Source organism: Argopecten irradians, chromosome 9 (genome assembly GCF_041381155.1).
Source record: "Argopecten irradians isolate NY chromosome 9, Ai_NY, whole genome shotgun sequence".
Classification (NCBI taxonomy): Eukaryota; Metazoa; Mollusca; class Bivalvia; order Pectinida; family Pectinidae; genus Argopecten; species Argopecten irradians.
Genome location: NC_091142.1, coordinates 43,171,207 through 43,198,959, shown reverse-complemented (window position 1 = coordinate 43,198,959; position 27,753 = coordinate 43,171,207). Strand labels below are relative to the sequence as shown.

Below are 27,753 nucleotides of genomic sequence, written 5' to 3'. Positions count from 1 at the left end.
GACATTGATCGGTAATGCTTTAAAAATATATAGAATTGTTTTCCTAAAATAACGAATGCCACGTGATCATTGCAATCCAGTTACATATCAATAAGAATAGGGTCAACAGGGTCAGAGGGAATATAAATAGTGAATTTTATTTCCAGGCAATATCTTCTACACCTCCTGTGTTGATTTGACGTTGGTAATCCTCAAATTATGTGATTATTCTATGATGCAGTAAATGACATGATTCGTCTAGAAACGAACAAGTGTTAATAAAAGAGACTAAAAGAAATCGTGTGCGTAATGTGAGAAAATTAAATCAGAAAGAAGCATACCCTGCTGGAAATTGAATTTTATCGAAAATGTAAAATTCGCCTTATAATGGTCTAGACCACTACGCATACCTCAACGAGTATAAAATTAATGTACATTTACGTACGAACGTATTTATTTGATCGTATGGATGATCGGGATCACAAAACCTAGCAATATAAACAAGAATTATGTAGACGCTAAACTTACGAACCAACTACAGGTACAACTAACAAATGGTCTTGTGCGATGGCGATTCTCTTTCACTATGCACTTATATACACGGTCAATAATGTAATGTAGATGTCTGTATTTATCATATATCTCTTTTTTATTAATTTGGATTATGTCTCTCATATTTATATATTTACACTTGCTAGGCTTGTTCACTATACGCAAGTACTAGCCGATTTTGTTTACCATAACTGCATGGTAACATTGAACTTTGAACTTGCGTATGAAAATGTTCTTTGCAACGTAAAGATGCTACTTTTTTTAAAAGAATCACATGGCTTTGTTTACATTTTGACACAGCATTACGTTTATATTGTTGTTTTTCATAGAATTTTGGGGAAATGTAAACAATACATATATGTTTTATATTTATATATGATACCAACATTTTTTGAATTAACAATTGTATAAAGAAACGGGGAAAATACCCGACCGGGGCGACGTGCAGTGCTGTCAAATGTAAACATTACCTCTGTGTCTGTGTTCATCCTACGATCGCGTCTTTTGGGTGGACGGGCGTGAGCAGTGATCAATCTACAATGTACATGCGCATCCTGAGTCCTGGACTCACAGAATTTTAAAAGGACCCATGAAATTTCTGGGAATGGGTATCTATAACACTGTGGGACCCATTGTTTTCACAAAAACCATTGAAAAGGACCCACGAAAATTAATTGTAGATTGACTACTGGTGAGCCCCTCTGACAGAGGTCAGTTATAAACATATCCTCTTGTCTTTGTATTTTGAGAATTTAATCATGTGTATTAAAAAACATGCACCGCTAATAATCCACGTATTGACAGTTGCGCGTCACCACAAATACATTGTACCCATCGAACACAAGTGAAAATGTTCCGTCTGTAGATGGCGATGGATCTATGCGTAGATTATATAATCACATGGCTCCCAAGGATGTAATATCGTCAAGTCAGACGACAATCTCAAACACGTTGAGCTAGCCTACTCAAACATCGGTGTTTTGACAACTTCGGCAAACTCCACAGTGTAAGCGTGCGTTAGCTTCGCCTCGCTGCACACAAACGGGAGGTCACCGAGTTCACACATGTGGTCGAGTACAAATTCTTTATGTCATTACGCTATATTATTAACTTTTAGCAAAATTTAAAATATATTTAAAGTTCTGATCTGATGAAATAAAATTTTCTCTGAAATTTACTTTGTTTGTCATGTTTATTTTACAATGAAATATTGAACTTTATTGTCGTCGCGGATGAATAATTTTACCTTACGTGAAGAGTCATCTTTCGCTGTTCAATTGAGTAAGCTCCTCCCACTTTTGACCGACTTTTATTGAATAAGTACGTCAAATTCAAATGACGATTTTATAGCATAAAATATAAATAAAAAAGTAGTATGAGTGTAAATGTAGGGATTGGATTGCGCTTTTATGTTAACCATGCTTGTATGGAGCAATTCCTCTAAGAATATATTCAATATGGGGCGCGTTACCCTATATAAAGATCAATACACGCAGACAAGAAAGCTGTAGAAAAAGAGGTAGATAAATATTGAAAAGCTGACGACGTTTAAATAGAGGAAAGAAGGTTAGTTTTCACAAAATAAATGACTTACAAAAACGCAGAAGAAAAATGGTAAGACTAAGGAAATAGACGGAGAAATACTGGTCAGCCGACTCGCATCTTCTGATGTATAGCCGTGTTGCAGTTCGAGATAGTCGCTGAAATTATATCACAAAAACGTTTTATAATATTAATAAACCTTGGTAATTGACTATTTGGTCAACACATTATATCATCCTATTATCTCCAAATGCAGTTGTCATAGTTACTAGGAACGATTATAAATAATTGTGTGGTTTATAGGTTCCTTACGGTAAGTTGGCCTGTCTGACGACCCAACATCCACCAAGGAGACTGATCGTCGGTATTATCATCCAGTAGGCGTAGGGTAAGGACTTCAGCATGTTCAGTGTCTATAAGGAAGAGTTAGACTTTCATAAGAGACAGGGCACAAAAACATTGATTCAACAAAATAGGGATCTGAAGCACTCCCCTCTAGTGTTAAACTACTAAAAGTCATTATTGTATTTTATTTTATCTCATCTTATCTGTTTGATATCTTAGTATTATAACTTGTTCAAATTGTTACAGATTATCACCACTATTATATCTGTTTACTTTCCTTTGTTCGAAATCTTATTATTATAACTTGTTCACAATCTTACAAATCGCTTCACTCTGTAAAGATAGTCACTAACGTTTGTTCACCAATGTTTCTTCCTGTACACTTGCTTTAGTTTCTTGTTTGATATCTTATTATTATAACTTGTTCACGCTGTTACAAATCGTTACCAATGTTTGTTACTGTTTACTTTCCCTGGTTTGATATCTTATTATTATAACTTGTTCACACTGTTACAAATCGTTACCAATGTTTGTTACTGTTTACTTTCCCTGGTTTGATATCTTATTATTATAACTTGTTTACACTGTTACAAATCGTTACCAATGTTAGTTACTGTTTACTTTCCCTGGTTTGATATCTTATTATTATAACTTGTTCACGCTGTTACAAATCGTTACCAATGTTAGTTACTGTTTACTTTCCCTGGTTTGATATCTTATTATTATAACTTGTTCACGCTGTTACAAATCGTTACCAGTGTTTGTTACTGTTTACTTTTCCTGGTTTGATATCTTATTATTATAACTTGTTCACGCTGTTACAAATCGTTACCAATGTTTGTTACTGTTTACTTTCCCTGGTTTGATATCTTATTATTATAACTTGTTCACGCTGTTACAAATCGTTACCAATGTTTGTTACTTTTTACTTTCCCTGGTTTGATATCTTATTATTATAACTTGTTTACACTGTTACAAATCGTTACCAATGTTTGTTACTGTTTACTTTTCCTGGTTTGATATCTTATTATTATAACTTGTTCACGTTGTTACAAATCGTTACCAATGTTTGTTACTGTTTACTTTTCCCTGGTTTGATATCTTATTATTATAACTTGTTCACGCTGTTACAAATCGTTACCAATGTTTGTTACTGTTTACTTTTCCTGGTTTGATATCTTATTATTATAACTTGTTCACGCTGTTACAAATCGTTACCAATGTTTGTTACTGTTTACTTTTCCTGGTTTGATATCTTATTATTATAACTTGTTCACACTGTTACAAATCGTTACCAGTGTTTGCTCCTGTTTGCTCTCCTCAGATGTTGATTGTCGCTGTAAGATCACGGTTAATCCCACAGCACATATTACTCCGATTAGACACGATATCGGACCTGCAAATGAAGCAATACTGGACATGGTTATTGGTAGGAACGATACAAATATTCAAATTAATTGTGCACATCTACTATTGACGATTTGTAAGGCTGGCATCAAATAAGCTTTAATTATCTATTAGCTTAACCTTGATAAAACACGTAATGTGCACACAGCCAATATTTCCTAACCTGAATGTCAGGTCAAGAAAAATTGACCTGAAAATCCACATGAAATGGACCAATTTCTAGTCAATTTCAGGTTACGAACTATTTACTTAAAATTCAGGTTAAGAAATCTTGACTTGAATTTCAGGTCAATATTTCATGACCTGAAATTCTGGTCAATTTCAGGTAAGGAAAAATTGGCTGTATACGGATAATGATGATAGCTATGAAAAAATACAACTAAATTAAAAAATATCAATGTTTTAATGTGAGTTGTTAAAATGACATATCAAATTAACAAGAACTAATTAGATTTAATGTGAGTTATTAAATTACATATCAAATTAACAAGAACTAATTAGATTAAATGTGAGTTATTAAATTACATATCAAATTAACAAGAACTAGTTACATGTGTTTTTTAAATAACATATCAAATTAACAAAAAACTAATTAGATTTAATGTGAGTTGTTAAAATGACACCATCCAACTGTTAGTTGTTCATAAAATATGTAACAGGGAATTGTTCACTTTTCCGATACTCCACAGAGCTCACATACGATACAACTTTCTGTTAGGACAATACTCAATGAAATACCGTATATCGGTATATTTGGTAATATATAAATTAGTAATATAGGGAATTTTAATAAAAAAAACCACGGACAAACATGTTATTATGTGATGTCCACAACCTACAGCTAGTTGTTATTGATGTGATTTGAACCCTTAATCATACGAACAAGTGTTAGCTCTTTGAATCCATTTATAGAACTAACCACATGTTACACAACTTCCGGTACTTGACACGTACACGCGTATAATTCTTAACCTGAGCTAAGCAAACCGATCAAATATTAAAACAGTTATTATAAACTATACCTATCCGTACTACTAGTTGGAGTATATGTTATTATATTTATTTATAATCTATACCTACCCGTACTACTAGTTGGAGTATATGTTATTATAAACTATACCTATCCGTACTACTAGTTGGAGTATATGTTATTATAAACTATACCTATCCGTACTACTAGTTGGAGTATATGTTATTATAAACTATACCTATCCGTACTACTAGTTGGAGTATATGTTATTATAAACTATACCTATCCGTACTACTAGTTGGAGTATATGTTATTATAAACTATACCTATCCGTACTACTAGTTGGAGTATATGTTATTATAAAACTATATCTATCCGTACTACTAGTTGGAGTATATGTTATTATAAACTATACCTATCCGTACTACTAGTTGGAGCATATGTTTTAAACGTACCTATCCGTACTACTAGTTGGAGTAATGTATTACCTATCCGTACTATAGTTGGAGTATATGTTATTATAAACTCTACCTGTCCGTACTACTAGTTGGAGTATATGTTATTATAAACTATACCTATCCGTACTACTAGTTGGAGTATATGTTATTATAAACTATACCTATCCGTACTACTAGTTGGAGTATATGTTATTATAAACTATACCTATCCGTACTGCTAGTTGGAGTATATGTTATTATAAACTATACCCATCCGTACTACTAGTTGGAGTATATGTTATTATAAACTCTACCTGTCCGTACTACTAGTTGGAGTATATGTTATTATAAACTCTATCTGTCCGTACTACTAGTTGGAGTATATGTTATTATAAACTATACCCACACCGTACTACTAGTTGGAGTATATGTTATTATAAACTATACCTATCCGTACTGCTATTTGGAGTATATGTTATTATAAACTATACCTATCCGTACTACTAGTTGGAGTATATGTTATTATAAACTATACCTATCCGTACTGCTAGTTGGAGTATATGTTATTATAAACTATACCTATCCGTACTACTAGTTGGAGTATATGTTATTATAAACTATACCTATCCGTACTGCTAGTTGGAGTATATGTTATTATAACTATACCTATCCGTACTACTAGTTGGAGTATATGTTATTATAAACTATACCTATCCGTACTACTAGTTGGAGTATATGTTATTATAAACTATACCTATCCGTACTACTAGTTGGAGTATATGTTATTATAAACTATACCTATCCGAGTATATGTTATTATAACTATACCTATCCGTACTACTAGTTGGAGTATATGTTATTATAAACTATACCTATCCGTACTACTAGTTGGAGTATATGTTATTATAAACTATACCTATCCGTACTACTAGTTGGAGTATATGTTATTATAACTATACCTATCCGTTCACTAGTTGGAGTATATGTTATTATAAACTATACCTATCCGTACTGCTAGTTGGAGTATATGTTATTATAAACTATACCTATCCGTACTGCTAGTTGGAGTATATGTTATTATAGACTATACCTATCCGTACTACTAGTTGGAGTATATGTTATTATAACTATACCTATCCGTACTGCTAGTTGGAGTATATGTTATTATAACTATACCTATCCGTTCACTAGTTGGAGTATATGTTATTATAACTATACCTATCCGTACTGCTAGTTGGAGTATATGTTATTATAAACTATACCTATCCGTACTACTAGTTGGAGTATATGTTATTATAAACTATACCTATCCGTACTACTAGTTGGAGTATATGTTATTATAAACTATACCTATCCGTACTGCTAGTTGGAGTATATGTTATTATATTATAAACTATACCTATCCGTACTACTAGTTGGAGTATATGTTATTATAAACTATACCTATCCGTACTACTAGTTGGAGTATATGTTATTATGTTATAAACTATACCTATCCGTACTACTAGTTGGAGTATATGTTATTATAAACTATACCTATCCGTACTACTAGTTGGAGTATATGTTATTATAAACTATACCTATCCGTACTGCTAGTTGGAGTATATGTTATCATATTATAAACAATACCTATCCGTACTGCTAGTTGGAGTATATGTTATTATAAACTATACCTATCCGTACTGCTAGTTGGAGTATATGTTATTATATAACTATACCTATCCGTACTACTAGTTGGAGTATATGTTATTATAAACTATACCTATCCGTACTGCTAGTTGGAGTATATGTTATTATAAACTATACCTATCCGTACTGCTAGTTTGAGTATATGTTATTATAAACTATACCTATCCGTACTGCTAGTTGGAGTATATGTTATTATAACTATACCTGTCCGTACTACTAGTTGGAGTAATATGTTATTATAAACTATACCTGTCCGTACTACTAGTTGGAGTATATGTTATTATAAACTATACCTGTCCGTACTGCTAGTTGGAGTATATGTTATTATAAACTATACCTATCCGTACTACTAGTTGGAGTATATGTTATTATATTAAACTATACCTATCCGTACTACTAGTTGGAGTATATGTTATTATAAACTCTACCTGTCCGTACTACTAGTTGGAGTATATGTTATTATAACTATACCTGTCCGTACTACTAGTTGGAGTATATGTTATTATAAAACTCTATACCTGTCCGTACTACTAGTTGGAGTATATGTTATTATAAACTATTACCTATCCTACTTACTAGTTGGATAAATTAATACCTATCCGTACTACTATTTGGAGTATATGTTATTATAAAAACTCTACCTGTCCGTACTACTAGTTGGAGTATACGTTATTATAAACTATACCTATCCGTACTGCTACTAGTTGGAGTATATGTTATTATATAACTCTACCTATCCGTACTCTATTGTATATGTTATATAATACGTGTAGTTGAGTATAGTTATTATAAACTATACCTGTCCGTACTCTAGTTGGAGTATATGTTATTATAAACTTACCTTCCGTACTACTAGTTGGAGTATATGTTATTATAAACTCTACCTATCCGTTCACTAGTTGGAGTATATGTTATTATAGACTATACCTGTCCGTACTACTAGTTGGAGTATATGTTATTATAAACTCTACCTATCCGTACTGCTAGTTGGAGTATACGTTATTATAAACTATACCTGTCCGTACTGCTAGTTGGAGTATAGGTTATTATAAACTATACCTATCCGTACTACTAGTTGGAGTATATGTTATTATAAACTATACCTATCCGTACTACTAGTTGGAGTATATGTTATTATAAACTATATCTATCCGTACTACTAGTTGGAGTATATGTTATTATAAACTATACCTATCCGTACTGCTAGTTAGAGTATATGTTATTATAAACTATATCTATCCGTACTACTAGTTGGAGTATATGTTATTATAAACTATACCTATCCGTACTGCTAGTTGGAGTATATGTTATCATATTATAAACAATACCTATCCGTACTGCTAGTTGGAGTATATGATATTATAAACTATACCCATCCGTACTACTAGTTGGAGTATATGTTAATATAAACTATACCTGTCCGTACTACTAGTAGGAGTATATGTTATTATAACTATACCTGTCCGTACTGCTAGTTGGAGTATATGTTATTATAAACTATACTCACCCGTACTACTAGTTGGAGTATATGTTATTATAAACTAGTATATGTTATTATATTATATAACAATATCTATCCGTACTGCTAGCTTTGGAGTATATGTTATTATATTATAAACTATACCTATCGGTTATTTTCATTTGAACATATTTTTATTAAATCATTTGATTTAATAGGGATTGGGCAGCAGGCTATGCCTATATAAGCCCTCTCCCTGTGGATACATACATTTACATCTCAAAATCATGTAATTACGAATATATGTAATGTTAGAGAAAATATTGCAATTAAATATATATTTAAGATATACTTGTAAGTAATACTATGATAACGCTCCGATAATAAGCAGGTATGAAAAGCATGTTAAGTATATATATATATCTATGTATGCATACCTATGTTTTTGATTATAGTTAAAACGTGGATACTGTATAGCCAGATAATTATAAGTTAAAAGGACCTGTTACACCTACCATTGCAGTTTGCCTACGAACCAATTTAACTAAACCCAGGTACATTTTGTGGTACTATGACAGAGAACCTGTAATATACCTTTATAAAATTCAAAAGGCCCCAGGGGCCTGTGCTAGGGGTGATTTAATGTTGCCATCCCGAGATGTACACCAGGGCTCACGTTTAAATCCAAAACTATATCAAATTAGTGTTCAATTTCGAAAACCGATATCATGTTCTCAAAAGTATAAGTTACCAGAAATTTGACTAAACATATGTAACTTAAGAATTTGAATAATTTTTTTGCAGGTTCTTGAAACCAAAAAATGGCCAAATTTGAAATGTTATAATATAGTGCATTTAAGAAAAAAATATTTAATCTTAAACCCCAAAAGATAGGGTACTTCTATAGAAGATTTGTAGCTGAACAGAGTTTTAACGGAAGTATTTTACCTACTTCCGGTTTTTGTACACCAAAGATATTAAGTAACTGTTTGAAACATTATGTAAGATACCTATTCAAAATTTCAAAAAAATCCATGACCGGAAAAGTTGTCAACTGAATGGTAAATCACCGTGGGATAGTTTTTTCAAGAAAAATCATATATTATTATATTGCTCATGTAACGATAAATCAAAGGGTGCAAAGTATTATATTTCTATTGACATGTTATGTTTTCTTTAATAGAATGAATTCTCAATAATTTTGGGCACTGAAATGTTATTATTTAGTGAATTTGAGTTAAAAATATGTTATTTAAAACCTCATAAGATAGGTTTTTCTATAAAAGAAATTATTCCAAACAGAGTTTTAATGGAAGTAATTTGCTTACATTCGGTTCTTTTACACCAGAAAAAAACCCAATGAAAATATTTTAGAACAGTTAACAAATAAACTTTGGTCAAAATTATTTAAAAAATCTGACATTTGTAAAGGATTCATGCATGCATTACTAAGTTGATGATGTAGATATTATCGTCAAATGGTGACAATAAATTGGCCAAAGTGGTTGCAGAAGATCCAGATAGGTCTCGAAGAGCAAAAAGTGAATGGCAGAAGCTTGTAGCTTCAGATATTTCTTTCCCAAAGCTAGATTTGAATTACCAAGTAACTCTGGCTTGTGAAACCTATCAGCCGAAACTTGCACCAGGTTATATTACAGATCCCCAGACAAACAATGATGATTATGAGATATGGGTGTACCAACATGCATCATCTGAGGTCAAATTCACTCTCGCCATAAGTCTCAAACTAAGTATTATGTCTGGATCCAGTTTAACCATGATGCAATTGATGACCCATTGGCGACCTACTTATTGCATATGTCCTGTTGGTAAAAGGGCATCAGGTATGTGTGCCAATGTGACATTCATACTGTGTTACCTGAGCTATTGTTCCCATCTGAAAGGTGGTAAAGCACTTCAGCCATCTGCTCGCAAATAGAGCAAGTGCATATTGTGATTTAAAATCATCGAAAACATGCGTCAACATTTTAAATTCAGAAATACATTTAGCACACATTTGGTTCCAGAAAGAAAATACATCTTAATAGAACATCTTTGAGAAAGTTTTTTTGTCATTATGATCTGATAGGGTTATCATGTCACAAGAAGTAATTTATGCTTCTATATTTACATTTTCACTGCAGTCCCACTATGTAACCTTACCAAGCGCAGTTTGCATTCATATTGTCTATGAACTTTAAGTGCTTATTATGATGTCATTATCATTGTGACGTCACAATTGCGTGCTAGCAGTTCAAATGAGTGTTTCATCCATGACGATAACGAATGATTAATTCAATATAAATGCAAAAGCCATTGGGATTTCATCATAAATTGTAACCAGGGATTTCATCATAAATTGTAACCAAATGTAAATATAAGCATTGAACGTCTTTCAGTTGGCATTTATAAAAATGAAATGCCAACTGGACAGAGGTAAATTCAACATGAAGTGCTAGCGCGTTTATGGAATTTGCCTCTGTCCAGCTGTGATATAATAATGGAAAAGTTAAATTTAAATATATTAGTTGTACCATTGAAATACATATATGTTTTAACAGTACATGTATGTAGTCACAGTCCATGTCTGTAAATGTGGCCTAGCCTTAGGGACCTGTCGTCGTGTCGCGTAACATGTTGTCGAGACATTGATGAAATCTATTTAACCAAACAGTTACACATGACTATGATTTATCATGTCTGCTAATGATGTAACTTAGAATGACTCTGTGATTAACATTGATTTATAGATATTACTCAACACAAACATGTAGGGCTATTTAAAGGCAAGCAAACCATGCATAGAGTGTCAACTTTCCCCAGTATTTATGAGAGAGTGAGAGGCTGAGAAATTCCCGGTTTTGTTACTTCCGTCAGTCAGGAGAGTTTGATGCGCAATGGCGCCCCCCTGATGTGTCCACCCTCCCGAGTAAGCATTGATTCTAAGTTTGTCTCACGTCTTTCAGTTGGGTGGTCAGGGAAATCCCTAATCCGAAATCCCTGTTGCAGCACCTTTGCAACCCCATTCAGCATTTGAGGGAACCATTTAGTAGAGTCATTATAACAGTTAGGTCCTCTCCCCAAAACTAATAAGTCTGGGAATGAGTATCATTAACTATTATGTGTGTCTTCCACACCGCTACTCCGCGTGAAAGCCATTTCCACTCAGGAATATTAAAGCCCCTAATCATAGTCAAGGCTTTGGTTAAATTCTATTACACTGGTTGGTCTCCAAAAGCTGTCCAACTCGACCCAAGTTCGAATTTCATGTCTGGTATGTCACGATCCAGACCATGAATACTGGGCCATACTTTGCCATGCGGAAATAAAGTACTGAAACCACAACTCAGCATTTGACTTATACTCAACTTTACTGTACAACATCTACACCTCATCAACACAAAGAGACACAAAGAAAAGATTTACTTCATTTGGCGCTGTGCAGAGAAAAACAACCTGGGTTTGGACACTTCGCGAAACTACTGCCACTAACGATCATTGGTTCACAGGTACGTGGATTTGTCTAAACTCTTTTAAAAGCAATTATTTGTACCACAAATTTTTCCTTGCACAAAATCATATTACCGTTTTACCATGGCTATTTCACCACTGAGAACCATACTTATTCTTAGTGAGAATTATTGTTAACTTTATATATAAAGTAAATTTTATTAACTAAAAGCAGTATGTAAATTTACTTTGAAATACACACATAAAACGTACACAAAAACACAGACATGCACCACAGGGAGTTGACCACATAAATACATCTAACGCACACATATACATCAAAATAAACAACTCATCATAGTGTTATGGAAACGTTTGATACTATAAATTTATTAATAACCTTGCTAGTTTTTTTTTACTATGATAAGTTGCCACATTTAACATATTCACTCTTTTATCATTTTTATCATTGATTCTACTATTTCTCTCCTGTGACATGTTCATGAATTATGTTAATTGTTTTCATCATAAATTTAAGAGGTTCCTTAATGTTTATATACATATACTATTTTTCTATTACACAAATACACATTTTACATATTTTTACCTAATGGGAAGTTTTATCTCACGTAATTACTCACGGAGAAATATATGTCTTAGTAACTTTCCATTTATTATGTTAGGGGCAGAGTAGTGATGTGATTAAACACACACGTTAATTTGTAGTTGCTCTGATCCTCATATAACGTAATACGTACATTATACTTTATATATACATAACAATTTTTCATACGACATAATATACATTATGATTATATTATTTATTTCATTATTGGAGGAAAGTATTACCTGATGCAATTGAATGCAAGGTTATATTTTTGATATTTTTATCCTGCATTATTCATTTTACACATATACAATATTTAAACTTATGGAACTTTCTTTGATGAGTGGTCATCTACAATGCATCATGTCTGAGTTAAGCCGCAAGTACGTACGTCGGCCAGACGCTTTACTAATTACTTGTCATTTACCCTATGGCAATAACATATCGTGAACATGTCCTCGAGGTCGGAATTAGTACATATTAGCTTATACATAAGTTTTATAGGTTTTTTTTGCCTAAAGCATTCCAATCCAATCATATGCAAGGTTAAGCTAATCGAATCAATAAAGTAACATTGATTATATATATTTACTTACACATTTTTATGAATTTTTGCAGGTATAGGTATATTTTTCTCATACACAACAAAACATTTTACATTTTATCTAATACAATTCACAAAGTTACTTACTTAAAAAAAAGAAAGAAGAAAAACACAGAGTTAAAAAAATGTAAGGAAAGTAACTCATAAACTATACATGTATGCTATACTTTTGTTATGTTTTCATATAGTTTGCACATATTCAATATCTGTGTTTTTGCAACATAAAGAAATAATTATTGATTAATAAGTAATGATTATCCAATAAGTGTTGCATATATGAAATTGTTATCAGTATCAAATGTTTTACCCGTAGATAATACCCGTAGATAAAGAGACAACTATATTGTTACATTTTACATACGGTTATATTAATTTTAACGCTTGAAAGCGCAGTTTACATGTTTATTTTTATACTATTCACAACAGCAGTTAATATAGGCCAATAGAACACTACAAGTTCATGATAGTTTGTTTTGAATTAATTGGCTTTTTAACACATTATAATATATATTCCTTTGGTTATTTTTTTCTACCAGTTGAAATACAAACTAATTATTAGTTAAAATGTTACATGACAGGTCCCATTGTCTCTAAGCCAAATAAACAATCATAATACAACTATTTATTGATACGTATAAAGTTATTGAGTGATTAATTTATTATCTTTTATTCTTCAAAATAGTTTTTCTGTATTTCTGGTGATGTCATGGTAATATTAGTAATATATTTGTGATTGGTACAATTATTTGCAAAGAGAAAGGTGAAAAGGCAAATCTATCAAACTTGTAACTTTTGATTAACAAGTGAAAAATCTTAATCCAAGCCACAGAAGAGTCATCTTTAGTACAGCCTCCAGTGATACTTTGACTTTAAATTGTCTTCGTTGTGTATTGACTTGTTTGTGTATGCCGTATCATTTAGTCATCAGAGTTCCATTTCTACATATCTTCATCGAAGAAAGTGTATTTTTTTTCAACAATACACTAAGATATATCTTCAACGAGGAAACTTTTTTTCTACATTAATACCAACACATCAAACGTATTTAACATCTTCTGGATAGTCCCCCTGAAGTGATTCCTCACCAGGTTTTTATCGAAACTAGGACTATGCCAGGCTATGTCAGAGTACAGAGATTGTGACGTGTTATTTCACGCACATTTTATATTATATCTCTGTACTCGAAGACATGAACATCAACACATCAACATTCATCACTTACAGACTCAACGGATTTGGAAATACCTGATGCAGTCTAATGCCAGGGGAAACGTGTTATATTTTCATCTCCGAAGAGGATCCACAATCAACACTCAACTTATATTTAACATTTTTAAATGGAACTCTGACATTCATTATATATATATTTCTCAGCCTTGTTGTGCGAGATTTCATCGTTGATTTCAAGATGGTTGTACATCGTTTTCAACACTCATTAACTTTCATCACGTGACGGCATATGATAAACATTGATATATCTGCGTTGGACATTTTTAAAGTTGTTTTTATATGTTGAGTACTGTGTTTTCATATTCTATGTGGAAGTCTACGTTTTTACATACTATAATTTTTTTGTTGCTCATATGAATTTCCCTTCAACATTTTTATCAGTATCAATTATTTCCATTTATGGATAAAATATGTAAAAGTTAATTTTTTAGAAATGTAATGATCTATTATATCAAATTATTGCTAATTTGATCTAATTTATAACAATATGACGAATGTGATATAATAATGGAAAAGTTAAATTTAAATATATTAGTTGTACCATTGAAATACATATATGTTTTAACAGTACATGTATGTAGTCACAGTCCATGTCTGTAAATGTGGCCTAGCCTTAGGGACCTGTCGTCGTGTCGCGTAACATGTTGTCGAGACATTGATGAAAGCTATTTAACCAAACAGTTACACATGACTATGATTTATCATGTCTGCTAATGATGTAACTTAGAATGACTCTGTGATTAACATTGATTTATAGATATTACTCAACACAAACATGTAGGGCTATTTAAAGGCAAGCAAACCATGCATAGAGTGTCAACTTTCCCCAGTATTCGACCATGAATACTGGGCCATACTTTGCCATGCGGAATAAAGTACCGAAACCACAACTCAGCATTTGACTTATACTCAACTTTACTGTACAACATCTACACCTCATCAACACAAAGAGACACAAAGAAAAGATTTACTTCACAGCTGTCTTTCATATTGGCAATGAATGCCAACTGAAGGACGTTCAATGCTTAATAAAATGTCATATGACATCTTACTGTTGACATACATTGGTAACTTCAATGCAGAAGTAACAACTTCTCTTCTTTAGCTAATTTTTTCCTATACTTTTATTGTGGTTCGGGATTCCAAGCATAATTGTTTCTAATGTCAATAATATACTAAATTATGATTTTGTTATGGGGAGAATATTCGTAGAAGCTTTCAAAAATATACAGTTTTTCCTTTGCTGACTTTTTCTATTATTTTGACAATAGTTAATTACCATTATCATTGCTTTTTTGGTGTACAAGTGTGTGAACTACTTCCGTTAAAACTCTGTTAGGCTTAATATCTTCTATAGAAAAACCCTATCTTGGGGTTTTAGATAACATATTTTTAACTTAAATTTACTAAATAATAACATTTCAGGGCCCAAAATTTTCATGCTTTGCACCCTTTGATTTATCATTATATGAGCAATAGAAAGATATATGATTTTTCTTGAAAAAACTATCCCACGGTGATTTACCATTCAGTTGACAACGTTACCGGTCATGGATTTTTTTGAAATTTTGAATTAGTTTTCTAACATTATGTGCTTAAAAGTTACTTAATATTTTTCGTGTACAAGAACTGAAATTTTGGTGAAAAATTGATATTGCTAAAAATAGACCTCCAAATTTGGTCATTTTTTGGTTTCAAGAACCTGTGAAATTATTTCAAATTTTTAAGTTATACATGTTTACTCAAAATTTGCAGTAATGTATACTTTTGAGAACATGATATTGATTTTCGAAATTGAACACTAATTTGATATAGTTTTGGACCTAAAAGTGAACCCTGGTGTACACCTCGGGATGGCAACAATAAATCACCCCTAGCACAGGCCCCTGGGGCCTTTTGAATTTTATAAAGGTATCTTACAGGTTCTCTGTCATAGTACCACAAAATGTACCTGGGTTTAGTTAAATTGGTTCGTGGGCAATATGGTAGGTGTAACAGTTCCTTTATAATGGATTCATATCAGTTAAATATATACAGTTCATTGATTTAAATCAGTTGATATTGATTTGAATTTAATTTGAATTTGGATCCCTCAATATCACTCCCACACAAGCATTATTAAGCATATGCATATCAACTAATTATAACATTTTATTATAACATTATATCTATCCGTACTGCTAGTTGGGGTACATGTTATAATAAACTATACCTATAAGTACTGCTAGTTGGAGTATATGTTATTATATTATAAACTATACCTATCCGTACTACTAGTTGGAGCATATGTTATTATAAACGCTACCTGTCCGTACTACTAGTTGGAGTATATGTTATTATAAACTATACCTATCCGTACTACTAGTTGGAGTATATGTTATTATAAACTCTACCTGTCCGTACTACTAGTTGGAGTATATGTTATTATAAACTATACCTATCCGTACTACTAGTTGGAGCATATGTTATTATAAACTCTACCTGTCCGTACTACTAGTTGGAGTATATGTTATTATAAACTATACCTATCCGTACTACTAGTTGGAGTATATGTTATTATAAACTATACCTATCCGTACTACTAGTTGGAGTATATGTTATTATAAACTCTACCTATCCGTACTGCTAGTTGGAGTATATGTTATTATAAACTATACCTATCCGTACTACTAGTTGGAGTATATGTTATTATATTATAAACTATACCTATCCGTACTACTAGTTGGAGCATATGTTATTATAAACTATACCTATCCGTACTACTAGTTGGAGTATATGTTATTATAAACTATACCTATCCGTACTACTAGTTGGAGTATATGTTATTATAAACTATACCTATCCGTACTACTAGTTGGAGTATATGTTATTATAAACTATACCTGTCCGTACTACTAGTTGGAGTATATGTTATTATAAACTATACCTATCCGTACTACTAGTTGGAGTATATGTTATTATAAACTATACCTATCCGTACTACTAGTTGGAGTATATGTTATTATAAACTATACCTATCCGTACTACTAGTTGGAGTATATGTTATTATAATCTATACCTATCCGTACTACTAGTTGGAGTATATGTTATTATACAATTGATGCCCCCGTGATGGAGCGAATCGTCATGTCGCTCCATCACGGGGACATCAATTGTTTTATTATACGAATATTACTGTTTCTATCCAAATTGGACTTCTTGAAAATATTGAAATATTCTGTTTTAATTGCCCATACCAGGATAACATCGCTGTTTGCACCAAAAGAAAAAAAATGCTAGGTAGCAGGATACATTATTATACATTTATTATAAAATAAAACGTAAGAAATGTAACAAAACACTCAAACCACACAGTGTATGTTGTAACTAACGTTTTGGAGTTCTACTATGATTTCCCGTACTTGTAAAATGTTGAGCTTGCGGGAGTATTCAGAGTAACACATTAGGTATGCTAGGCCTATAAGGCTACCGTACATGTACATACATTTCCGATATGTTCAAGTTGTGGCTAGGAAGGGGACAGGGTTGGTACTTACATTGTAGATTTCAATAATCTCTTTATCATTAAAATGTTGCAAATATCGAGCAGTAATGTAAGCTTTAGGCCTAACGTAACGGAAAATATACCGTTACCATAGGTACATGTGTCATGCCCCGTAGTCTAAACAACTGTCAGACCGTCTTCGTACATGTACAAATTATACAAAAGAAACAGAGATGAAGTGATGATTAAGAAATACACAATAACATTCAATTAATGCTGGTTTAGCCTACCTTAAATCATGTGTTAATCTGATATAAATGATACGCATATTGTAAACCAGAGCAAACACTTCGTCCTGGAGCCGCCATATCTCTTTTACCCGGAACCTCTCTAGAAACATCAACAGTAGTACGTTACATCTAGAGACGTACCCGGATGAAGCTCACGCGAGGGTGACATAACGAGGGCGACATAACGATTCGGGGGTGACATAACGGAATTTCAGTCAATGTAGCGCAAATACAGATGACATGACGATTGCTTTTAATCACGTAATACTGTATTGACTAATCAGAAGCACTAATACATGGATGAGGTATAATAATATAAACTATACCAACCCGCACTGCTAGTTGGAATATACGTTATGATATTATAAACTATACACATCCGTACTACTAGTTGGAGTATATGTTATTATAAACTATACACAACCATACTACTAGTTGGAGTATATGTTATTATCATTATACCTATCCGTACTACTAGTTGGAATATACGTTATAATATTATAAACTATACACATCCGTACTACTAGTTGGAGTATATGTTATTATATTATAAACTATACACATCCGTACTACTAGTTGGAGTATATGTTATTATAAACTATACCTATCCGTACTGCTAGTTGGAGTATATGTTATTATAATTATACCTATCCGTACTACTAGTTGGAGTATATGTTATTATAAACTATACCTATCCGTACTACTAGTTGGAGTATATGTTATTATAAACTATACCTATCCGTACTACTAGTTGGAGTATATGTTATTATAATAAACTCTACCTGTCCGTACTACTAGTTGGAATATACGTTATTATATTATAAACTATACACATCCGTACTACTAGTTGGAGTATACGTTTATTATATATAAACTATACACATCCGTACTACTAGTTGGAGTATATGTTATTATTATATTATAAACTATACCTATCCGTACTACTAGTTGGAGTATATGGTTATTATATTATAAACTATACACATCCGTACTACTAGTTGGAGTATATGTTATTATAAACTATACCTATCCGTACTGCTAGTTGGAGTATATGTTATTATAATTATACCTATCCGTACTACTAGTTGGAATATACGTTATTATATTATAAACTATACACATCCGTACTACTAGTTGGAGTATATGTTATTATAAACTCTACCTATCCGTACTACTAGTTGGAGTATATGTTATTATAAACTCTACCTGTCCGTACTACTAGTTGGAGTATATGTTATTATAAACTCTACCTATCCGTACTACTAGTTGGAACATATGTTATTATAAACTCTACCTATCCGTACTACTAGTTGGAGTATATGTTATTATAAACTATACCTATCCGTACTACTAGTTGGAGTATATGTTATTATAATTATACCTATCCGTACTACTAGTTGGAATATACGTTATTATATTATAAACTATACCTATCCGTACTACTAGTTGGAGTATATGTTATTATAAACTATACCTATCCGTACTACTAGTTGGAGTATATGTTATTATAAACTATACCTATCCGTACTACTAGTTGGAGTATATGTTATTATAAACTATATCTATCCGTACTACTAGTTGGAGTATATGTTATTATAAAAACTATACCTATCCGTACTGCTAGTTGGAGTATATGTTATTATTATAACTATATCTATCCGTACTACTAGTTGGAGTATATGATATTATAAACTATACCTATCCGTACTACTAGTTGGAACATATGTTATTATAAACTCTACCTATCCGTACTACTAGTTGGAGTATATGTTACGTTATTATATTATAATCTATACCTATCCGTACTACTAGTTGGAGTATATGTTACGTTATTATATTATAAACTATACCTATCCGTACTACTAGTTGGAGTATATGTTATTATATTATTATACCTATCCGTACTACTAGTTGGAGTATGGTATTATATTATAAACTATACCTATCCGTACTACTAGTTGGAGTATATGATATTATAAACTATACCTATCCGTACTACTAGTTGGAGTATATGTTATTATATTTATACCTATCCGTACTACTAGTTGGAGTATATGTTATTATAAACTTATACCTATCCGTACTACTAGTTGGAGTATATGTTATTATAAACTCTACCTGTCCGTACTACTAGTTGGAGTATATGTTATTATATTATAAACTATACCTATCCGTACTACTAGTTGGAGTATATGTTATTATAAACTATACCTATCCGTACTACTAGTTGGAGTATATGTTATTATAAACTATACCTATCCGTACTACTAGTTGGAGTATATGTTATTATAAACTATACCTATCCGTACTACTAGTTGGAGTATATGTTATTATAAACTATACCTATCCGTACTACTAGTTGGAGTATATGATATTATAAACTATACCTATCCGTACTACTAGTTGGAGTATATGATATTATAAAACTATACCTATCCGTACTACTAGTTGGAGTATATGTTATTATAAACTCTACCTATCCGTACTACTAGTTGGAGTATACGTTATTATAAACTATACCTATCCGTACTACTAGTTGGAGTATACATTATTATAAACTATACCTATCCGTACTACTAGTTGGAGTATACGTTATTATAAACTATACCTATCCGTACTACTAGTTGGAGTATATGTTATTATAAACTATACCTATCCGTACTACTAGTTGGAGTATATGTTATTATATTATAAACTATACCTATCCGTACTACTAGTTGGAGTATATGTTATTATAAACTATACCTATCCGTACTACTAGTTGGAGTATATGTTATTATTATAAACTATACCTATCCGTACTACTAGTTGGAGTATATGTTATTATATAATATAAACTATACCTATCCGTACTACTAGTTGGAGTATATGTTATTATAAACTATACCTATCCGTACTACTAGTTGGAGTATATGTTATTATAAAACTATACCTATCCGTACTACTAGTTGGAGTATATGTTATTATTATATAACTATACCTATCCGTACTACTAGTTGGAGTATATGTTATTATAAACTATACCTATCCGTACTACTAGTTGGAGTATATGTTATTATAAACTATACCTATCCGTACTACTAGTTGGAGTATATTTATTATATAAAACTATACCTATCCGTACTACTAGTTGGAGTATATGTTATTATAAACTCTACCTATCCGTACTACTAGTTGGAGTATATGTTATTATAAACTATACCTGTCCGTACTACTAGTTGGAGTATATGTTATTATAAACTATACCTATCCGTACTACTAGTTGGAGTATATGTTATTATACCTACTACTAGTTGGAGTATATTTATTATAAACTATACCTATCCGTACTACTAGTTGGAGTATATGTTATTATAAACTATATCTATCCGTACTACTAGTTGGAGTATATGTTATTATAACTATACCTATCCGTACTACTAGTTGGAGTATATGTTATTATAAACTATACCTATCCGTACTACTAGTTGGAGTATATGTTATTATTATAAACTATACCTATCCGTACTACTAGTTGGAGTATATGTTATTATAAACTATACCTATCCGTACTACTAGTTGGAGTATATGTTATTATAAACTATACCTATCCGTACTACTAGTTGGAGTATATGTTATTATATTATAAACTATACCTATCCGTACTACTAGTTGGAGTATATGTTATTATATTATAAACTATACCTATCCGTACTACTAGTTGGAGTATATGTTATTATAAACTATACCTATCCGTACTACTAGTTGGAGTATATGTTATTATAAACTATACCTATCCGTACTACTAGTTGGAGTATATGTTATTATAAACTCTACCTATCCGTACTACTAGTTGGAGTATATGTTTATGTTATTATATAAAATTATTACTATCCGTACTACTAGTTGGAGTATATGTTATTATACTATAACCTACCTATCCGTACTGCTAGTTGGAGTATATGTTATTATAAACTATACCTGTCCGTACTACTAGTTGGAGTATATGTTATTATAAACTATACCTGTCCGTACTACTAGTTGGAGTATATGTTATTATAAACTATACCTATCCGTACTACTAGTTGGAGTATATGTTATTATAAACTATACCTATCCGTACTGCTAGTTGGAGTATATGTTATTATAAACTATATCCTATCCGTACTACTAGTTGGAGCATATGTTATTATAAATTTATACTATCCGTACTACTAGTTGGAGTATATGTTATTATAAAACTATACCTATCCGTACTACTAGTTGGAGTATATGTTATTATAAAACTATACCTATCCGTACTACTAGTTGGAGTATATGTTATTATAAAACTCTACCTGTCCGTACTACTAGTTGGAGTATATGTTATTATATAAACTATACCTGTCCGTACTACTAGTTGGAGTATATGTTATTATAAACTATACCTATCCGTACTACTAGTTGGAGTATATGTTATTATAAACTATACCTATCCGTACTACTAGTTGGAGTATATGTTATTATAAACTATACCTATCCGTACTGCTAGTTGGAGTATATGATATGTTATTATATTATAATCTATACCTACCCGTACTGCTAGTTGGAGTATATATGTTATTATATATGATATCTATCCTAACTGCTAGTTGGAGTATATGATATATTATTATAGTATAATCTATACCTATTCGTACTGCTAGTTGGAGTATATGTTATTATAAACTATACCTATCCTTACTGCTAGTTGGAGTATATGTTATTATAAACTATACCTATCCGTACTACTAGTTGGAGTATATCTTATTATAAACTATACCTGTCCGTACTGCTAGTTGGAGTATATGTTATAAACTATACCTATCCGTACTGCTAGTTTGAGTATATGTTATTATAAAACTATACCTATCCGTTCACTAGTTGGAGTATATGTTATTATAACTATACCTGTCCGTACTGCTAGTTTGAGTATATGTTATTATAAACTATACCTATCCGTACTACTAGTTAGAGTATATGTTATGTTATTAAAAACTATACCTGTCCATACTGCTAGTTGAAACCCTGCCGTTGTTGCGATGAATGGTGTCAGAAACAAAGATACTCCCTGACCAGCATACCCAAACAAGCAAAGGACTAAAGCAAACAATGTCGCCTCCGTGAAACAATGGGAGACGATTCGCGTCTGCGTGACTATGGATAAAGAATTGCATGATTCAATACAAGTATCTATTTTAACATATTACTGTATGTTATATTTTATATCGAGAGTTATTTAGCTACAGGTAGCATGCTTCTACAATTTAATATTTTGATAAGTGAGACATGATAAAAATCAACACAGACAAAGATATAATCTACATGTATAAATGTCTGTGATATGTCCCATGATCTCTAGAATCCTAGACTGACACTTAATGTTAGGGATCTATTTTATGTATAGGTTTAGTACTTTGATATTGATTTTATTGTCTACGATGGAATGGTACTTTGTGATATATGTTTTAATTTGTGATAACATTCTCTTGCTGGGTTGTATGTATATGTGCTTATTAATTCATGCTGCTTCCTTATGGTTTATTGTTTGTATGGAATAATTTCAAACAAACAAAATTTGGATAAGATAATTAGTAATTAATAATAATATCAACATTATGTTCTGATTGTTTTCTGAGGCTCTGAAGACGATGATAAGCTTTTGTTTGTTTGTTATTTTTTTTTGTTTAACGACTAATCGAAAAAAACAAACAACTAGTGTAGACTGATAACGTGGGTAACCGAGGATGTATATATCATATCCTCTATAGATAGTACGCACTTAACCTAAATACATCATGTACATGTGTGTGTCTATATAATGTAATATAAAATAATTTACTTAAATTTTAGTGCAAGTGCAATCAGTACTTCATTCAATAAAGGATTTATAGTGCCATAGTCTTTTTTTCGGGACGACGCAATTACTTATTTTGATATTTTTATGTTGACGTCAAAATAAAAGATCCAACTTTTCAATTGTGTAAAAAAAGTACTGCAAATATGAATATTTGGAGAGTTAATTTCGCGGTTTGAATGCATAAGCGTTTCGCGGTGATGTTATTTTCGTGATAGAGACACGTTTAGACTCTTAACAACAAAGTTCATATATACATAAAATATTACCTGCGGGGAGATTTTCGCGATCAAGCGTAATTAACGTGAATTATCCACTCGCGTAAATTTCCACGTTTACAGAAACTCTGAAGAAAAAATACGAATTCGTTTGCTCCTGCTTTTGAAAGAGAAAAATACCATTTGTCGGCAGTAGAGTATCTTTAACATCATGTGAAAATTTAGCTTTAAGCCGTAAAGGATGTGTTTAATACATACTGCGTAGGGAAGTATCTCCGAAAGCCAGTGAAGCATAGCCAACTACCATCAGTATGTACATAGGTGTTGTCACAGGGGGGTGGGAAGTCGCTCCAATAGTGAACAGAATGGAACCGATAAGTACCAATGTGGTAAAAAGTATTGCAGAACCTAAAACATATACAAGAAATGGAAATAATTCTATCACACAGGTTAGGGATATACGTGTTTATATAATATCATTTCAATTTATTGTAGGATTGCCATTAGGCCTCTCCCGGTAATTACATGAATACTCTATTTTTCAAGTTATTTTATATGCCTATGTCTCTTATGGTTTTTTTCTGCTTTATTTTTTTTACAAATGAGTGAGAGAACTTCACAGTGAGTAAAGGATAGTGAAATAAATTAAAACATACAATTAAATCATGGAATTAAAAATGTTGTTGCAAAAGTATATGAATGGTTGTACAGAGCTATATATTTATCAACTGTATTGATGAAACCATATTTTGGAAAATAAAACAATTATACACAAAATCCACAACTAGTACAAATAAGTAGTAAAGTATTTATGAAAATGACAAAACAATTTAGGAGAGTCTCACAAATTAAAAACAAATCATAAAATATTGTCACGCAAGTATTCTTGATTTCTTAAAATATGAATAAATGTTAACAATATCTTAATTAAAATGAATGTTAAGTGATCCGAGTGTCAATGTTATATAAAACTCTAATGTATTCATGTGCAATGTTCAGTAATGTATCATTCGAATTAAAATATTGACCATTATATCCATGGAGGTAAGTGTCGATAGAATGAGGAATGTTGATATCTAGTGCAGCAATACAATTCCATTGGCAAGCTCTTTGGTTATTATAAAGAAGACATTAAATGACGTAATGATAAGAATTTTCGATAGGAAAACAATAATTGGAAATACAGTAAAACTGGGATTAGTCTAGGGATCATCTTAATGTTGACAATGCAAGTTAACGGGAATGCATTTGAGATTACACAAAAAATAATAATGTGGAAAAAATGTTTTTGAGACACTTCCCAGATATGACAGTGCCAGGTAGCCATTTTTCTTTTGCTCTGCTTGGTTACCTTATATAAAGCACGAGACTTGACACACGTGCGTCATACTAAACATATCTTGTCTCGGATACACATACCCGGATATTGCAGATAACAATGCCAAACTGAAAATGATCACTGCACGAACTGTAAGTTTTACTTCAAGTAAATTGAGATAAAATGAATACTTTATTAGTTTTTTTTTACATAGGTTTAAGTAAGAATTTGTGTATTCTGTCGCTTTATTTAGGTATAATAAAGTACGCCTGTTCTTAAGTAAAGTTTTACTAGTAAGCTCTTCAATAAGATATTGTTAACCGAACATAGCAGTGACCCACGCTGTTATAATTATACATAATTATTTAGGGTACTTTGTAAGCCGTACTGGTATACGTGTCAGGGATATTTCTGAAAGAGCAGTTTTTGTTTATTCTGCAATTAAAGGGACTCTGGACAAGTTTAATTACATCACAATAGCTTTAGGTAATACAGAGAAGTTTAGAGCATGTGCGAACTAGTGATCGCCATGTCGCTTATGGTCAGTTTGAAAAACAAACTACACATAACCATTCAAGTGCATCGAGTACGATAATACATGTGGAGATTTATTTTGAGAAACATTTAAATGAGATCTTATATGAGTTGACATGTTTTGTTGCTAAAACAAACCTCGTACAGCTTTACAGGTAAGGGCTTCGTTTAAGTATAAGAAGGTGATGCACAGTGGACAATTGCTTAGTGTATATGCACATGATCCAGGCGCATTATATTGGGGTTGGTGAGCGCGTCGAGAGAAAAACAAAAACGACTCTCCTGGACTGGGGAATGTCTCATAAACGATTCTTGACATACAATTGTACTTAGTTAAAGGGACAATTTTATGCGGCTTATTCTGTTACATAACCACGAAACAAAATATGACATAAATGTATTGTTCTGTGTTTTTTATGAAACATATAGCAAGAAATATTGACAAATTCCACGACATTGTTAACTATTTTGATTGATACCGTTGAAATTCCAAATCGTTGATCAATACGATTAAGCAGGTAAAACATGTATGCTGTATCCATACCCGAGCCAAAGCCACTGAGGAGTTAGTGAAATTATATTTAGACAAGAACATGCACCTAATACCGTAAACACGCTGCTGTAAGAGAGATTTGAGTACTTCTAGACAAAAATTCTTTACAAGGGCCAGGGTTAGGCATACAAAACGTCTTACCACAATATGTAATGGCGGATAGCAAGCGAGTTTGAACATTTCACATATACATCACTACATCGGACTTTTCTGGCATATCACAGTAAAACCAACTAATCTTATTTCCGTTTGAACTAGTTTGTTTCTGAGATAGATGAAAATTTTATTGTACTCTTAAACTGAATTGTCCCTTTAAAAAAATCTCAATTAAATACTTTTAATTTGCATTGTCACCTTTAACAAGTTCGACTAATCGGGACTGTACACAATAACCGACGAACTTTACGCCGATTTGTCTACCTACTGGGTGAAGGCAGTACACATACTTGTGGTTTAGTGAATGGTGTCACTTACAAGTTTAAAAAAATCTTTCTTCTATTTAGACTTTAATGCCTTCCGTGTGCATTGAACGGATCACTGTTTAAGACGAAATGTGGCAAACTGTTTATAAAAAAATCTCAACACTTCGTACGATTCATGCTTATAAAAACAGGCAGCGATGTATAAAATTATGGTCATAATCATTTAACAGTGGCGGCCAGATGTAACATGCATGGATGGTTTATTTACACAACTGTCATAGAATAGAATTGGAAAGAATTTTCTGTAAAAGTTCTCTTCCGAAATCTTTAAATGAGTCTTAAAGGAGAACTGATATGTCATGTAAAACATAGAGCATCTGAAATAGAGTTCCTTTGATCTCTGCCTTATAACCCTATACATGGAGTTTTTTTCAGTTCAGTTTTAGCAATGATGACTTTGACTCTGAATACATTTAAACGCTGTCCTAACTCAAAATACGTTAAATAATTGCAATCTGAAAATTTAAATGTGATTAAAACAATTGACGTAGCCACCAGACACTACAATTTATCACAATAAACAGCATATAAAACAAATAGACAAAATGGTGTATAACTATCACCTACAGAACAACAAAGAGACAAACTGGTTATAACTAACAGGAAAACAAAATACAAAATGGTCACACCTACAGAACAACAAATAGACAAAATATGGTGTATAACTTTCACCTACATAACAACAAATAGACAAAATGATGTATGACGTTCACCTACAGAACAACAAATAGACAAAATGGTGCATAACT

At 31.9% G+C, this 27,753-nt stretch overlaps 1 protein-coding gene across 1 annotated transcript in view; it reads right to left on the bottom strand.

Annotated features, from left to right (window-relative positions):
- The window catches only part of LOC138332393 (lysosomal dipeptide transporter MFSD1-like), a 47,311-nt gene that overhangs the window by 5,799 nt on the left and 13,759 nt on the right, over nt 1-27,753 (bottom strand). Inside the window, exons 2-6 of the mRNA XM_069280483.1 lie at nt 24,376-24,525; nt 23,047-23,199; nt 3,714-3,814; nt 2,386-2,486; nt 2,126-2,231 (exon numbers count right to left, since the gene is read on the bottom strand). Coding sequence (XP_069136584.1) covers nt 2,126-2,231; nt 2,386-2,486; nt 3,714-3,814; nt 23,047-23,199; nt 24,376-24,436 — 522 coding nt within the window. The 5' untranslated portion in view covers nt 24,437-24,525. The remainder of the gene's footprint in view (nt 1-2,125; nt 2,232-2,385; nt 2,487-3,713; nt 3,815-23,046; nt 23,200-24,375; nt 24,526-27,753) is intronic.